At 48.9% G+C, this 16,532-nt stretch overlaps 1 protein-coding gene across 1 annotated transcript in view; it reads right to left on the bottom strand.

Moving 5' to 3' along the window:
- Window positions 1-16,532, bottom strand: part of ADAMTS16 (ADAM metallopeptidase with thrombospondin type 1 motif 16) — a 631,464-nt gene that overhangs the window by 437,927 nt on the left and 177,005 nt on the right. The window contains exons 7-8 of the mRNA XM_069613712.1: window positions 13,064-13,223; window positions 3,274-3,379 (exon numbers count right to left, since the gene is read on the bottom strand). Of these exons, the coding sequence (XP_069469813.1) occupies window positions 3,274-3,379; window positions 13,064-13,223 (266 nt within the window). The remainder of the gene's footprint in view (window positions 1-3,273; window positions 3,380-13,063; window positions 13,224-16,532) is intronic.

Raw genomic sequence — 16,532 nt, 5'->3', positions numbered from 1 at the left:
TTGATGTATGTACATTAAAAATAGAGTTGTTTTTGTCGTGGAACCAGCTACCGTCATTATGTGAGTTCCACTAGCTTTTGACTTGTTTTACAGATCTTGGGACACTAAAGGAACACAACAGGTTAAAGATAGGACATTTATAGTGAGCCGGACAAGGGTTATGTGCTTTGACCACTTCTCATTATAGTCCATCACAGAGCACTGTGCTGTGCTAGCCATTACTGCCCTCACTACAAGCGGCTCAGACCTATATTGATGACGAGGGCATTAATGGCCAGTAAAGTCTGAGGCAGACAGGCTATAAAACAGGAAGAGTTAAAGGAGGAACATCGGAATGCTGGGGAGAAGACTTATACCAGACATTACTGACCACCACCACTGTACTATCTGCATTGCAAGTGCCAACATTCAATTGTTCTAATTAAACTTTATAGACCCAGTCCGTAGTCGGTAATTGGCGTTATGGGCCCTCAAGACAGGTTTAATGTCCGGAGCGCAGCAAAAGTCTTTAAAGAGGTTCCCAGGCCCATAACCTGTGGAATGGCCTGAGTGTTGTGTCTTTAAAGCTAGTATATATGAGCACATATTAGTTATTAGTATGTGACTCCACCTTTCCCGCTGCAGTGAATTAGATGTAGCTACAACCTTTGCTGCTGGTAGCCTTGGAAGGTACTGTTCGGAAAAATGAGTGGTCTATACAAACCAATTTGTGTGCTGTACTGATTTGTATAGCCAGTAGATTGTCTAGTGGCAATGCTCTTCGACCAATTTATCTTGCTAGTTTCTCATCTCATCAAGCCCCCCACGAAGAACCCCCTGTGCTGGGTTTCACCCTCATTCTGAAACTGTAGTCATGGAGCACCTCAACACTAGCTGAGTCGGGGGTGGTCGTATGAGTTTACTTTTGACTTGTGGCTGTGTGCTCTATGGGAGATACCGTTGAGGCCTTGTGGAGACACTGGCGTAGGCCTCTTGGAGAAACAACTGGGCATTGTGGCCCCTGCAGGGCTCAAGGTGGACTTAGCCCCCCACAGCTAAAATGAGAAACATTGAATGTCCTCTTTGAATTAATGAATTAACGCCAACCTCGGGGATCGAAATAGAGTTGTAAGGTTGGCAGGCCAGAAACTTCACCACTGCACTATATGACCTGATGAAAAATAACAAACGACTAAAGGTGAAATGTCCCATTTGGGTACTGCAAATCACAGGGAAAACATTAGTATTAGTTCTTGGATATTAAAATATGCACACTTTTTAACGTTTTCAAAAACACTTTTAGAAGAAAATATCCTCTCTTGGTTTTTTGTGTATGTTGAATTTATGGAAGGCAAATGCCATTCGTCCCGGCCAATTTGGGTGGTTGTGCAAAGCCAATTTAATGAAATGTGCAGATTTCAACTTGACATGCTAATTTCTGGTGACGTCACATCCCATTGCGTTTGTTAATGAGTCCCCCCACTTTAATTTTTAGGACTTGACCCCTGGGCCCCTGCCATGATCACCCAGCACTGTGTGTTACACTGAATGGCAAACGTCCTGGTGGGGCCCACTGAGAGCAGCACCTGAACAGGTCAGCGAGAGGTTTGAGACAGCGTTCAGCCTGCCAATCTACATACTAAGAAAGGTGGGTTGAGTGCCTGGGGAAGCCATCTGTCAGGCCTTTTTCTGAACTTGAAACCCCTGCCTCCCATAAACCTTAGCACTCTCCTTATGCTAATGAATGTAGTGTCCAGACTGGGCACTCCACTCATCTGCCAATTCCCTGAGACTTGCTGAGAAACAAAGAGAGAGAGAGAGTGTGAGAGCGTGAGAGAGGGAGAGAGGGATTGACAGCGGCAAAATGAGAAAGGGAAACGGCAGCTGTCTACATAGGCCACTAGTAGTGCAGGGAGGGGTCCCAGCTGTTATCTCTGGTTAAGTCTTCCTCATGCTTCGCTATCCAATCTTTGTTAGGCCTTGTCATGCTCCCATCATGCATTGCTAGGCCACGTTGTGTCTTGTCATCTGTGCTTGATTGCTTGCACCCATTACTTACCTTTCCGCCATTCTACTTTATGCCATGCAGCTCCCAAGTGTCCCGCTGTGCGTCTGCCTGCTGGCTGTTGCTCCCAAGTGCCCCGCTGTGTGTCTGCCTGCTGGCTGTTGCTCCCAAGTGTCCCGCTGTGTGTCTGCCTGCTGGCTGTTGCTCCCAAGTGTCCCGCTGTGTGTCTGCCTGCTGGCTGTTGCTCCCATGTGTCCCACTATAATGTTTCTCCTGTGTGTGTCCATCTGTAATTTTGCCCCTATGACGTGTTGCTCCTTCATGTCTCACTGTGTTTTCACCTGTAGTACAGTTAGAGCCCTAACTTGTTTTGCTCGCAGATGCCAAATGAAATGTATGTGACTGGCTCTCGGCAATCACACCTTGACCTCTTAGAGTGCTGAGTAATTCCTAGAGACCCCAACAGGACTCTTCCCTCAGTGGAATCCCTACTTGGAACTCATCCGGGGAAGTATTCTCACCCACTATCTTCTCGGTACCCACTACTGCCGGCTCCCTCGATGCTCTGCTCATCCCTGCATTCCCCCGTTGTTATAAAAGACACGTTGCTGTACATTGATGCCAAAAACACCAGCTCTACTACGCACACTCCCAACCTCTGCATCCTAGCACATCAGACACACAGAAGGATCCCTGCTGGACACAAAATTCCCCTATGCTCTTGACATAGGCCACCTAGAAACAGACCCGCATGTGGAGCTCAGGGCTGCACGCATCAACACAACTGCAAACCTATCTTGCATTTTCCCTTCCTCCCCACCAACCTAGCCCACCCTCGATCTTTTAGATCCACTAGATAATTAATGCAAATGGCAGCAGTGCATGGTATAAATCTCAATAACATAACATAACACTGCACGGCATAGAATAGCATAACGTGTGAAGGGTTGTAATTGGGGATTATTTCAATTCCTCGCAAAAAACAAATGTGGGCGTGGTTTATTTTGTCCTCCTGGGAAAATGGACTGCCAAAATCTACTCACATCACTGTTCGACAACTCACATATTAACAACAAATGTAATGCCCTTAATCTGCCCATTAGATGGTCCAGTGATGAGCGAAGCCTAGGGGACCGTCACATGACTCAGAAACTAGTCCCTCACTCTCTCACGCCTAATGCAATAAGCTACTTTTTGAGCTATAATGAATTGTGTGCATGCATTTGTGGTAAGGCAAACGAGGGATGTTTGAGTTGTGTTTCATCGCACTGCCCAGATGGCAAACTCACTTGTGTCCCGACTCATGAGCGATAGTAAATGCCAGTCCAAGCCCTGTATCCTCATTCACTGTGCAGCTGCGATATTTACTGCACATGCCGCTGATGGGGGCAAACCCTGTGGTAAAAAGAAACAGTTTTATGTTAGTGTGTAGTGCGCACAGTGTGTACACACTCGTATTTAGCAAAACATTTTTAGAAAGGGAAGCCCCATCCCCATGTTGAAAATCCCAAGACATGGTGACCCTTGTTACACACAATTGGCCCTACGGGTAGGTGCTGTTTTCTGGACCTCAAAATGACATCTTGTGGGTGCAGTGGGGGAACAACCGGATGTACATTGAAGATAAACCTCCAAACTAGGCGGGTCTTAAAGCATAGCATCTTGCTGCTTAGCAAAATCCCTCAGGGTGGAAAAACAATGAGAAGGAAAGGCATCATTATGACAACACCCTCAACGGGAGGAGCAGAGGATAGCACAGGGGCAACATCCTGGGCTTGGAAACAAGACCACGCAGAGCAGCAGAGGTTCAAATCCCGAATCTGTGCTTGGTATAAAAAAAGACAAAAACAAATAAAACACCAGGCATGTATATAAAAAATAAATGCCTTCCAGGTAGATGATATTTTAGCATCTTTGGGGTTGTCAGACATTCCCTTCTCTCTCTGTTAAATCTTTTTTGTGCAAAGCTGATGTCTGGAAGGTGACTGAATCTTTTTCTTGGCAACCCTCCCGATCCTCATTTCTCAGCCTTCCAGGCCGCCACAGAAGGGCAAAGTACATATAATCAGGCCTGGTGCCACACCAAAATGGTCAGGCACACCCGAATAGCTAGGTCACTGCCTCTCTGCATGAGACCACAGCCCCAAACATGTTTCCACCACACTAGGTGCCATCGCTCGCTCATCATTGAGGGATAGCTTGGGTGTTTGTCTTTAGGAATAAGGAGCTTGGGACCCACGTCTGTGCATTCCCGTCCCACTCGGGTGCCAAATGCAGAATGGATGGTTGAAAGATGGAAGATAATTAATTCATCTTCACCACTGGGAAATTCTGAGTGGGAAAACCACTGAGTGGTCTGTGCAACCCACGGACCACCCTCAGTTTTGCAACTGTCCATTGTGCTTTACTCAAGATGATCATGTAACGTGTTATGAAGGGCCATTAACAAAAATAAAATGTCTGCATTTGTGCATAACTTTCCGAATGAACAGAATAGCCTCTTCTTAATGCTCAGTGTCCATAGGGGTTATGTTTAAGTCATTCCTTTCACCGTATGCTTGAGGGACAGCACCACATCCAATTTCAGACATTTCCGAGTGATCCCCACACAAGCATCTGCCGGTGCAGGAGCGCTTTTGTAATCAGTGAGTGACCTAGAGCGGTATGGACAGGTCCCTCAAATGGCATCGGCTCTGGGGGCTTCCCAGTACATTAGGAAACATCTCACACATGAGAGTCAGCAGATGTCACTCCTGCTAGTAGACATATCCCATGTTCTGGTGCTGTCCTTATGACGGTTCACACCTTAGGCCTATGGTGAGACGGTCCAAGTGCCCTTCTGATTAATGTGGGAGCTTTAGCAATGATTACAGCTCAGAACCAGAAGGAGTATTACACTGTCTCGGGAGGATAGCTCAGGGGCAACGTGCTCGTCTTGACGATGCGGAGCAACACCGGTTCAATCCATGGGTCCATGCTTAGAAACCACTGGGTATTAAGCGCGTTACAAATAACCAATGTCAAGTACTTGCTCATAGCAGGAAGCATCAGAGCCTAATAGGGAAAATTCCACTCACAATTGATAAGCCACAATCCTTTAAGACTGTCTTATTTATGGCTGACATTTTGCCACTTTGCATTTTATACAGTGTTGTATTCATCAAGGTAGGATGCGGTTGTGAAGGGTGTCTAACTCTCGCCTGTATTGGTTGTTGGATGTCGTCTGGCCAGGTCAACCCACAGACCCAGGATACTCTGCTCATATCTTGGGCTAGCGTGGCCTGAAGCTGTTACCAAGGCTCACACCCAGAGTGAACTGCAATCTTGTATCATAGGCTAAATATACGCAACTCTTCGTGCTGGGAGTAAGTCAGGGACGGAATTAGGCGGCCAGTTTGGCAGAAAGTGATAATTGCATGGAGGGGACCACCAATGCTAGCGATGGGAGGATTGCTCAGGGGCAACACACTGGTCTTGAGAACCAGGCAACGCCTAGCAACATGGGTGTTATACCCAGTTCCGTGTTTAGAGGCTGGATTCCACCATGAAGTTTGCAAAGGTAGCGGGCGCCCCTCTCTCGACAGAACAAGGCCTGATAACCTGTTCAGTGGTTATTAACCACTTGAGAGTTCGCAGCCACTGCTTTTACTCACTGTGCCTTTCACAGATGGGAAATATCCATTTGCATATCAGTCTTTGTCCTGCCCAGGGGCAGTCGAGCACCGAAATGCAATGGCAATTCCAACCTGAACGAGAGTACCACCAGCAACCCCATACACGTGTTTCACCCTTGTTGGGGATCATCAGTGAGGTGAAGCTGATGCCTTTCTGAGCACAGTGAGAGGGAGACCACGTCTGGTTGCCCCCAGGAGACCTAGGGTTACCAATCCCAGGTTCCTTGAAATTTAGTTTGCAAAGGTAGCGGGCGCCCCTCTCTCGACAGAACAAGGCCTGATAACCTGTTCAGTGGTTATTAACCACTTGAGAGTTCGCAGCCACTGCTTTTACTCACTGTGCCTTTCACAGATGGGAAATATCCATTTGCATATCATTCATTTGCATAACTATTTTTTTAGAGTCTGTGCCCGGAACTGCCTCCCTTGCGCGGGGGCGGGGCTTTTATTGAGACGCCCTGCGTCACCGCGTTACGGGGCGCAGGGCAGATATAACATTCCTCCTTTATTATAAATAAATTTAACAACTGAACACACACACACAAACATGCCCCTACTTATGAACACAGCAACACAGACACTGTTCGCTTTAACCGTTCTCATGGTGCAAACTACCACACATAGTCCTTGAGCCGAGCTGGCGGCTTGGTGGCAGTTCTTAGTCCATATCTCCCACAGTCTCATCTGATCTCTCACCTTCCGCTTCCGGCTCACACATATCCGGTTCACTCCACTGCTCCCACGTTCTGTCACCGGCATTGTCTTCACCCTGAAAGTTGGCGGGTTCGTCTTCGATCAGCGGGGAGTCCTCATCTTCTTGGGGACAGTCCCCATCAGTCCAAAGGTTGCGCGGCACCGCCTTGAACCACGACGTATTACGCGTCACCTGGCGGTGCCCTCTTTGCACGGTTATCATGGTCCCTTGTGTCTCGCTGACAGTCCATGGGAGAGTCTCATAGCGGGAGTCCAGCTTGGAGTCCAGCTTGGACTTTGTCGGGTTCCGCAACATGACCACCTGGTCGCCCACCTGGTGGTTGGATGGTTTCGACCTCCTCTTGGCACTCATGTGTGGATTGGCATCTGTTCTCCTTCTTTCGGTGCGCCCATTGTCAGGCTCGTCCGGTCTTCTGCTGGGGGGATGTGGAATGGAGGCCTTTATGATGGTGCCGAACATGAGATCGGCTGGGGGGACACCAGTCGTGCAGTGCGGGGTGACCCTGTAGTTTCTCAGGAAGCGATAGAGGTCAACTTTCCACGGACTGGCATTTGCTTTTGATAATCTCAGCACTTTGTTGATCGTTCTCATGAACCGTTCCACATCCCCATTCGCCTGGGGCCACCTTGGCATGATGTGGTGATACCGGATATTCAGTTCTTGCAGGTATTGTTTAAACTCCTCCCCTTGGAAGGGTGCGCCGTTGTCACTCTTAATTTTAGTGGGTAATCCATGTGTTGCAAACATTTTCTCGATGGCCGCGATGACAACTTCCGTCGCCGTGGATTCGACCACCTCGACTTCGGGGTATCGGGAGTGATCATCGATGGCTACCAGGAGGTACAGGCCTTCTATTAGTTTGCAGAAGTCAAGTCTTATAGCGTCTCACCTGCCAGAGCCGCGTTCCGCCGACTGGATAGGTTGTGGATCAGGTGGGGCTCCGGTTATCAGGCATGGTAGACAGGTGTTGACTAGCCTTTCCACCTGTACATCAATCTGTGGAAACCACACCCGGTGTCGAATTCGGGCCTTCGTTCGAGCCATCCCTTGGTGGCCCTCATGGGCGAGGGCTACTATTCGGTCCTGCAGGCCCGGCGGGATGATGATGCGATATCCGCAGAGCAGCAAACCTTGCTCTGTTTTCGACAGATCCTGGCGGACGGTGAACATCCCTGTGAGGAACGCCTTTGCTACCTCAGTCCTGTTGTGGGTGTTCTTCATGAAGGACCTCCAGTCACCTGAAATGATGGCATCCTTTAACAAGTCACAACATGGGTCCTTGATGTTTCCTCTGCGATGTCATCGATGCTGACAGCCTTTGGCCTCATGGCCCACACCACCTGGCAGATGTGCTCCTCGGTCTCTTCGGCCACCTTAACCTCCTGTGGCGTCGCCGCTCGAGGGTGTCTTAACAGGAAGTCCGCTGGGTGGCCGTTTCCTGGCTGATACATCAATTCAAAATTGTACTGCTGAAGATGGAGCAGCAATTTGCTATTCTGGCCGGCGAGTGCAAGGAGGTGCCCATGAAGATTGGCAGGAGGGGTTTGTGATCTGTAATCGCCGTGAACCTACGGCCATACAGATAGAGGTGGAAATGGCGACACCCCCACAGTACGGCGATTGCCTCCTTCTCAATGTGAGAGTATCGCTGCTTTGTCATTGTGAGAGCTCGTGACGCATAGGCAATGGGTCTCCTCACGCCCTCTTTGATGACCTGCATGAGGATGGCCCCCAGGCCGATAGGGCCGGCATCCACTAAAAGTTCAGTCGGAAGCGCGGTGTCATAGTACGCCATTTTCGTGTCCACGGATAGTGATTCTTTGATACTTTCAAGGCTTCCTGGCATGCTTTCCCCCATTCCCACTTCGCGTTGAGCTTGATAAGTTCTCGAAGGGGCTCCGAAAGAGTGGCCAGGTTCCAGATGAATCTCCCACAGTACGTGGCCATCCCCAGGAAGCTGCGGACGTCGGTGGGTGTCATGGGCGGACTCGCGGCCTGTATGTCAGCAACCTTCTGAGGGTCCAGTGAAATGCCAGTGCTGCTATACTTGTAGCCAAAAAACGATATCTCCGTCTTGAAAAACTCACATTTATCCTTATGGATGGTTAGGCCCACATCTTCTAATCAGCCCAAGAGCATCCGTAGTCTTCTCAAGTGTTCAACTTTTTCCCGAGCATGGATTAGGATGTCGTCACTCACATTTAGGAGACCTGGTATGCGCCGGATGGCTTCTTGAATTGTCTGTTGGAAGACTTCGGCCGCCGACGATATCCCAAAGCTTAGCCGCTTGTATCTTCGCAGACCCAAATGTGTTGAAAAAGTGGTTATGTACCGAGAGTCCCTCTGCAGCTTCAGCTGGTGGTAACCTGCTTTCAAATCAACCTTCGAGAAGATTCTCGATCCCGTGAGGTCAGCCACAATTTCATCGAGGGTTGGCGTGATGTGGCGCTCCCGCTTGATGGCGGTGTTCGGGAGGTGCATGTCTATACAGATACGGACCTTTCCCGGCTGTTTGGGTTTCTTTGTGACCACCATCGGGGACACCCATGGTGTTGGCCCCGTCACCTCTTCTATAATGCCAGCTTCTTCCAACGCTTTGAGTTCTGTCTCCACCTGTTTACGCATGTGGAATGGGGTCCTCCGGTGTCTGATGGCCTTTGGCTGGACCGACTTATCAATATGGAGCTTGATCGTCTTTCCCTTCAAACACCCAATCCCGTTTTGCAGGTTGGGATACTGAGCAAGGATGTTCTAGACCTCTTGGGCTTCCTTGACTTGACTGACGAACTGTACCAGCCCTAGGTCCTCAGCCGCATCGCCACTCAGAAGGCATTCAATCCCCACATTTACTACGTAGATCTTGGACAGTAGCCTGTTTTCACCATGGCTGAGGGTGATGCGGAATCTTCCAACCACCGGCAATGGTTTTCTGCAGCCATATGCAAACAGAAGAGTGTCTGTGTCCTTGAGGGCTGGTCGTGGTTGCAGTGTTTGAAAAGTGCATGTGGGCATAACGTTTACCGAGTCTCCCGTGTCTATAGTCATCCATACCTGCTGGTTTTGGAGGGTGACCTGGCATTTGCACCTCCGGAACCCTTTCTTCTGCGTAGCGTGCCCACGATCCAGAGCTGACACCAGGTAAACTTTCCTCCCTTTTGTCCGCTGCTCTCTGCCGGCGTCTTGTTGAGTCCCTGTGACGTCATCCCCTTCTTCCTCGGTTGAAGAGTTGGTCGTTTCGGCTCACCTTGTGATCGCCTGCTTCTTTTTCTTGGTTCCACTCTTCTCCTGGGGATTCTGCAGAGGCGGTAGTGGAGCGCCCGATGATCGGCACACCTTGGCATAGTGGTCCTTTCTGCCACATGCTCCACATGTTGTTCCCTGCGCCGGGCAATTTCGCCGTCCATGCCGCGATCCACCACACCATCCACACTCCGTGGGTCCCAGGATCCGTGGCTGCCATCTGGCTGGTGAGTAGTTGCCGACAGATTCATCTCTAGTGGACTGTCTATTGGTGACATGGGCCACCATGGATGATGCGAGGGCAGGTTGTAGTTTTTGCAGAGTCATCCCCATGTTGGCGGCCCTGGCATGTGCCAGCTCCCTTTGATGACCCAACTCCAGAATACGTGTTAGGGAGATGCCCCTCTCACCCAGCACTAGCCTTCTTAGTTTCTCAGATTGGATGCCTTTAATGAGTTGTCTCCGGATTTCTTTCTCGACATCCGTGAATTCACACGAAATCGCCAGATTCCTGAGTCGGGTGTGGTAGGCATCCAAGGTCTCCTTTTCTGCCTAAAATGTGGTGCAGAACATGAAAATTTCATAATCCGGGTTGAGTTGTGGGAGAAAATGAGCCGTCAAAGCGTCTTTCGATTGTTGGTAAATGTCCTGGCCATCAGCAATGGTTAGCGAGTTGAAGATTCGTAGCACCTCGTCCCCCACGTTTAACAATAGGTGTGATCTCATTTTCCTGGCAGAGGTTATGTCCTTGCACTCCATTGCCATTTCAAATTTTTGGAGCCATAGCTGCCACTGGGGGCCAACAGATGATGGATCCGTGAATGGGTGAAATGGCTGAATCATTGTGGAGGAGCTACTTTGTGGGCGAGCTGGCGGTGACGACATCGACAGATTCGCTGCGAGTCTGGAGGGCGTACTGGGCCTGGGGGTGGACGTGCCGGTCGCCATTGTGGGGTGTTGCCGTCACTTGACGTGGTCTAATGTCCTCTCCTTGGTTTGCGGTTTCAGGTGTCAGTGGTCCCTTTTGAGGCCGACCTACGAAGCAGTAGCGGATGGGACCGCGGCCTCGCTCCAGGTGCCTGCTGCCGTGATCGCACGTGCGCACTGCGTGTGCGGTGGACTCACACGTCGTGTAGCGGCGCCTGTGGCCCCTGGATGCCAGTCGGTCATGTGTCGCAGGAAGAATCATCTGGTAGGGTGTCAAGCACGTGTGCTGGGTCCCGTTTCCTTCGTCGCCAGTGTTACATTCTGGCTCCGTGCGGAGGCAGAACGTTGAGTGCCTCTGAAGTAGGCCGCAGTGGCGCAGCTCCAACCGAAGCGCAATGAAACACGCCACACATTGTTAGACTCTGTGCCCGGAACTGCCTCCCTTGCGCGGAGGCGGGGCTTTTATTGCGACGTCCTGTGTCACCGCGTTACGGGGCGCAGGGCGGATATAACAGTAAGATGCATATAATGCAAGTAAACCTGCAACCACCAGTTTGTACATACATTTTTTGCAGCTCACAGTCTAAAGCTACAACATTGCATGGAAGGAACTGCAGTGCACATGACTGCGCACGTTAGCCGTCCCATCCATACAATTAATGCGTTGCACACAATATCCCCTATGGGTCCCTTCCCACAATTGGTGTTCCCAAGCGGCCATGGGGCACTGCATGGAAAGGGTTCCTCAATTCAGGCTAGACTTTTTAGGTTAGTACTTTCTCTGGTTAGTGGTAGGTAGACCCTGGCTTAATAGGGTGGAGGTTTTAGTTTGCTCTAAGGCTAACATCTTGTTTAGTTCCCTGCGCGGGGGTGGGCTGGGGAGGGGGGGGTCAGAGCTGAAACCAAACCTTGTGATCTTTCCCTAAAGCACTGCAATTAGATCCAAATGAATTAATCCTTCCGCCCAAAGCAAACATGAAGGCCGCTTCCTCGTGGCCATTTTCGCACCTCCCTCCCAGCCAGAGATGGAGCTGCCCGTTGAATGACAGCGTGAGTGGGAAATAAGCCTCTGGCCTTTAAACAAAACCCTGGCCAGCTCTTTGTTTGACTGTTCTGCAAGCTGATTTGCGCCCTCCGACTGAGGGCAAGCAGCCGCTCAGAACGTCCAACTGATAGCCTGGCATTCCAGGGGGCACAGGAGGTTAGGGAGAAAGCAAACAGTAAACGTTGGTGCCACTGGAAACCATTAGCCCTGGTGTTTTGACAAACATGCCGGTCAGCCATTTTTGTCAAGTCTTCACAAACCCTCTGTGGGACTTTGTACAAATTCCATGAGGTATTTTTAAAGTCTGCAGGATTAACCCTTTTACTGCTGCATGTATTGTTCTGCAGTGCTAAGCTCAATTAGCAGTGGATGTGTTCAAAATGTGACTATAGAACGTGGCAAACACAGTCTCAGCAGTTTAAACGTCACATGGAAAAAGTAGCTAACATGAATGTGCACAAGCTATTGTATGACTAGGCAAGGGTGATTTTAAAATGGCTGCCAGTGTAGGGTGACCAGATTTAAAAAGTAAAAAACCGGGACAGGGCTACTAACATAAAAGTAGCACTAACTCTTGAAAGTGGCTGTCAAGGCACTACAATTCAGTAGCGGTTGTAGGAGAAGGGGGTTTAAGTGTTACTGTTCAAATAAACACATATCACAAACTAACAGTATCTTAAGTTGTAAAATGCAGCATTTCATCTGTGCACGATTGTGCTTTCCTGCCTGCCAGCCTTGAAGACCGACTATCAAAAACCGAGACCAGTGCAGTTTCCAATGGAAACATAATCTGGCAAAAGTGGGACAGAGCACCAAAAACCGGGACAGTCCCGGGAAAACCGGGACAGTCCCGGGAAAACCCGGGACGTCTGGTCACCCTATGCCAGTGACCCCCCCAAGAAAAGAGAACATATTCCTCAGCTCTATAAAGAGTGAATAGTCGACGTCATAAGCCACAAGAACTAACACTGTGTAGGGGTACTTCCTTTTCCTAGAGCAATCCTATCGCAGTTTCCGCTCTTCCTTTCGTACACATGGGGCCTCATTACGACCTTGGCGGTCCAGGAACTACAGTAGCGGTAAGCATGCCGGTAATGTAGTTCCCAGACCGCCATACTACAATCTGTGCTTGCGGGCGCCTGTCAGCCCGCCAGAGCGGCAACCGCGAGCACAGCATGTCGGATGCACCGGCACCATTCTGAATGGTGCTGGTGCATCCGACATCTCATTCCCATTCAGCCCTATGCGGCCGAATGGGGATGGGGAGTCCCTTATTGCCGGCAACCGCATATGGGCAATTACCGGGTCCGCCGAAATCGGCATGACCCGGTTCTTGCCCATTCGCGGGTGCTGGTAAAAATGCAACTCCGGCGGCAGATGTGCAGGTTTTGCCGGCACGGCTAACGCCAGAGTTGTAATGAGGCCCACGGTCTACTGCAAGAAACTAGTGAAACATGAATAGGAAAATGGGGTCTCACCTAACGTGTCACACGGCTCATTCTTCCAGGAACAGATATCCAAGCCAGTGAGGAGGATCGCGTGGTCGTGGCGGCTGCCATCTTTTCCCATTAGCCCCGACTGCCACTGGCAGAAGCTGCTCAGAGTGTGGTCAGCGTGGTGACTGATGACAAGGCCGGGCTGCAAACAAGAGAAGCAGACATCACTGGTGGTTCCAAGGACAGCGCCAATCAACTTCTTCATTCGTTTATAAAGGGTTTTGGCCATTGCTTAACCTACTGTAGAACTATGTGAGCCGTGTAAGATTGCCACAGTTTGCCTCCGGGAACTAGTGTGAGACAGTAAATCACATTGCGCAGGTGCTTCCCAAATAACTATTACATTCCACATCAACAGTGTTCCAAAGGGAAGGCCCGGCCTGCGCCTGGCCCTGATGAACTCGAGCCACAGAGTCGCACCGAGGTCGCGCGCATGCCTGACATTCCTCTCTGAGCAACTCCACTGAAAATTACATTAATTAAAGTGAGCACAGCTGTTTGATCAAAAGATAGCTCCCTTTGCCGGGTGGCTGCATTTCAAAGGCAGCTAGCCGTTTTTTTTGGAATGCAAATTAATTAAACTGTCAATACCAAGGCACTGATCGTTCAACACGTGAAATTGACCACTGCCCTCGATGAGTCGCAAAACGTCTGATGGCAGTGACATAACTTGCGTATTTCTTTGCACGGATGAGAGCATCCTGCTTTGGTGTCAGTCCTAAAGACTTTGTTAACATTCTACCACGTGGCGATAACTGAGAGAACATGGAGGCAGAGGTGTATCACGGGAAGAATAGGTTGTGATAGATTAATGTCTCTCATAATGTAAAATCCTTTGCTGGAGCCCGTTAGGAAAGCTTACACCGTCCCACATCTTGACAACATGATGTTATGGTCAGGGATGGACTGGGAACCAAAGGAGGCCTGGAATACATTTTCAAAGTCTCCCCACATTACACATTTTCAGAAAGTCCAACCTTTTTCCTATGAGAAAATGTGGAAATAAAATAGGTTACCACACAGAAGAGGCCCAGGGTGTAGAGGTCTACCAGGAAATCCCCAGGGTTCCCTATAGGCCAGTCCACCCCAGGTTATGGTGGTAGTATCTTAGCGGGAAGGGCCGGTCTCAGACCAGATTGCACCCCAGGTGAGAAGCATCGTTGTCACCCCCCCAAAAATGACAACAAAATGTGAAAGAGTTGAAAGGCCCTGATGCCGTCCCTGTACTCAAGTGCAGTGGCCTTTGCTAGGTACGCAGTCCTTCAGCCTGTATTCACCACCCATGCAAGCACCAGAGGACTCTGAAATCACAGTTCACCACCCTCTATCGCAGTGATCTTAAAAGCTTCAAATCTAGAGCAGTGGCATGATGCCGCAAAGGCCAGTTTCCTGTCCTGGGAGCTTAGAGGTGGCCGGTCGAAAATAAATCCCGGCACAGAACTAGTTCCATCACTTGGGTGGTATAGGGATTAGCATGGGTTGTCAATGGATTGCTAAATGACCAAACAGTTGAAACTAAAAATAATAACCCAGATAATAACTGTAGGCTGGTGCCCTGAAGTATCCATAAGACATTAAAAACAAGTGTATACATTAGAAGCAAGAATATTTGTGCATTCATTATGTGATGACTATTTCTTGTTTCTCTTTTACTGTTTACACATTTCTTCTAATAAAATATTTGATTCAAAATCGTCTCTTAGAGCCATCTTGTTAATAATATTGTCTAATGTTCATACTGTGTATAGCATTAACAGAGTAGATGTAATTTCTTATTTCACAACCCAGTGACACGCCTTTAATAGTTGGATAAGAAAAATGGTGATCTCCTGGTTATCTCGCTTGGAAGTTAGTGAAGTAATTACTGTGACACTTTGTTCCATACGAATTGGTTCGTTTTTATTAGTGGTGGTTGTACTTGCATTGAGTTATTACATACTCATAGTTGTTTTTGAGAAACACTGTTTCAACCTAGATAAGCAAGTTAGGTCAGCCGACACGTGTTTCGACCCGTACGGTCTTTCTCAAGGCATTTAATTCTGGTGTGTGCCCTCTGTGGGGTTCTGTTGGAATGTGGACTGTCCCTACGGCAGTCCAGGCTCCTGTTGGGCCGTGAGTGCTTCTCTGTAGTCCTCGGCGGCGGTGCGCTCAGGGCCCAACAGGAGCCTGGACTGCCGTAGGGACAGTCCACATTCCAACAGAACCCCACAGAGGGCACACACCAGAATTAAATGCCTTGAGAAAGACCGTACGGGTCGAAACACGTGTCGGCTGACCTAACTTGCTTATCTAGGTTGAAACAGTGTTTCTCAAAAACAACTATGAGTATGTAATAACTCAATGCAAGTACAACCACCACTAATAAAAACGAACCAATTCGTATGGAACAAAGTGTCACAGTAATTACTTCACTAACTTCCAAGCGAGATAACCAGGAGATCACCATTTTTCTTATCCAACCAAACAGGGGCTTGGGCTAAACCCCTACAATTACTCCTGTGATCTTGCTCATGATCAATATAACTGGAGCTCAGCACTGGCAGGTTCCAACCCTAGAGCCTAAAACTACCTCGCCTTTAATAGTTGTACCACTGCAGAACGGCTGGATTTGAAGGTATGACTTGCAGGTCACAAGTAGACCACTACAGTATATGCTCAACCCATTAAGCCATGCAACAGGATGTGTTATTGAACCATGCTCCATACCATGGACAAACACAATTGGTAGAAATGTATAATAAAAATATAACTCCCATCTCAGTTGCATGTTGTCCCTACTGCTAGTTTTCAATATGCTTATATCCAATGGCTACCCCTGGAAATGGCCTGTGGTTTTTCCGGGTTCAGATGCCCTATGTTTAGTAATTTAGATTTGATTCAATGGCAAGCAAATGTAGCTCCAGCTGTAACCCTAGTTGTGGGCAAACCAAAAACTGCAGGTTGCAATGCATTTAGTGTTTTTGGGGTTGCTAGAGAACAGTCTGGGCCTGATTCATGGAATAGTGCGCAGAGATCCCACAAAGGCTGCGTGTTGAGAATGACTCTGCGCGAGCCTGCATGCAGATGTTTTTCTGCGCACTCTGCGTATTAATGGAATTGTTTGCACAAAGTACCCGTATGTGCAAGTGGCGGCCAGAACGCCCCCGACACTCCCCCACACAAAGCAAAAACAGCACCTTTGCGTACTGGCCGGGCTCGGATACAAGAACCCTTAAAACAGTGTATTGGGTCCCCCGCAAGCAGGCCTGCATCTCAGGGCTTGCATCTCGGCGACGAATGTTCAAAAAACACTTGTTTTTTGCACATTCGTTTTGGCACCTAATATATATATACTAATCACTTGCCTTCATGTTTTATGTCTTTTCAACAATTGACTGAATCTGATATGGTATGCAAATAATGATTTCCCTAATTTGGTATGATTTCATTATACGGTCATTTTTTGCCCATT

Source organism: Ambystoma mexicanum, chromosome 5p (genome assembly GCF_040938575.1).
Source record: "Ambystoma mexicanum isolate Mex_15411 chromosome 5p, UKY_AmexF1_1, whole genome shotgun sequence".
Lineage (NCBI taxonomy): Eukaryota > Metazoa > Chordata > Amphibia > Caudata > Ambystomatidae > Ambystoma > Ambystoma mexicanum.
This window is presented reverse-complemented; position numbering and strand designations above follow the sequence as displayed.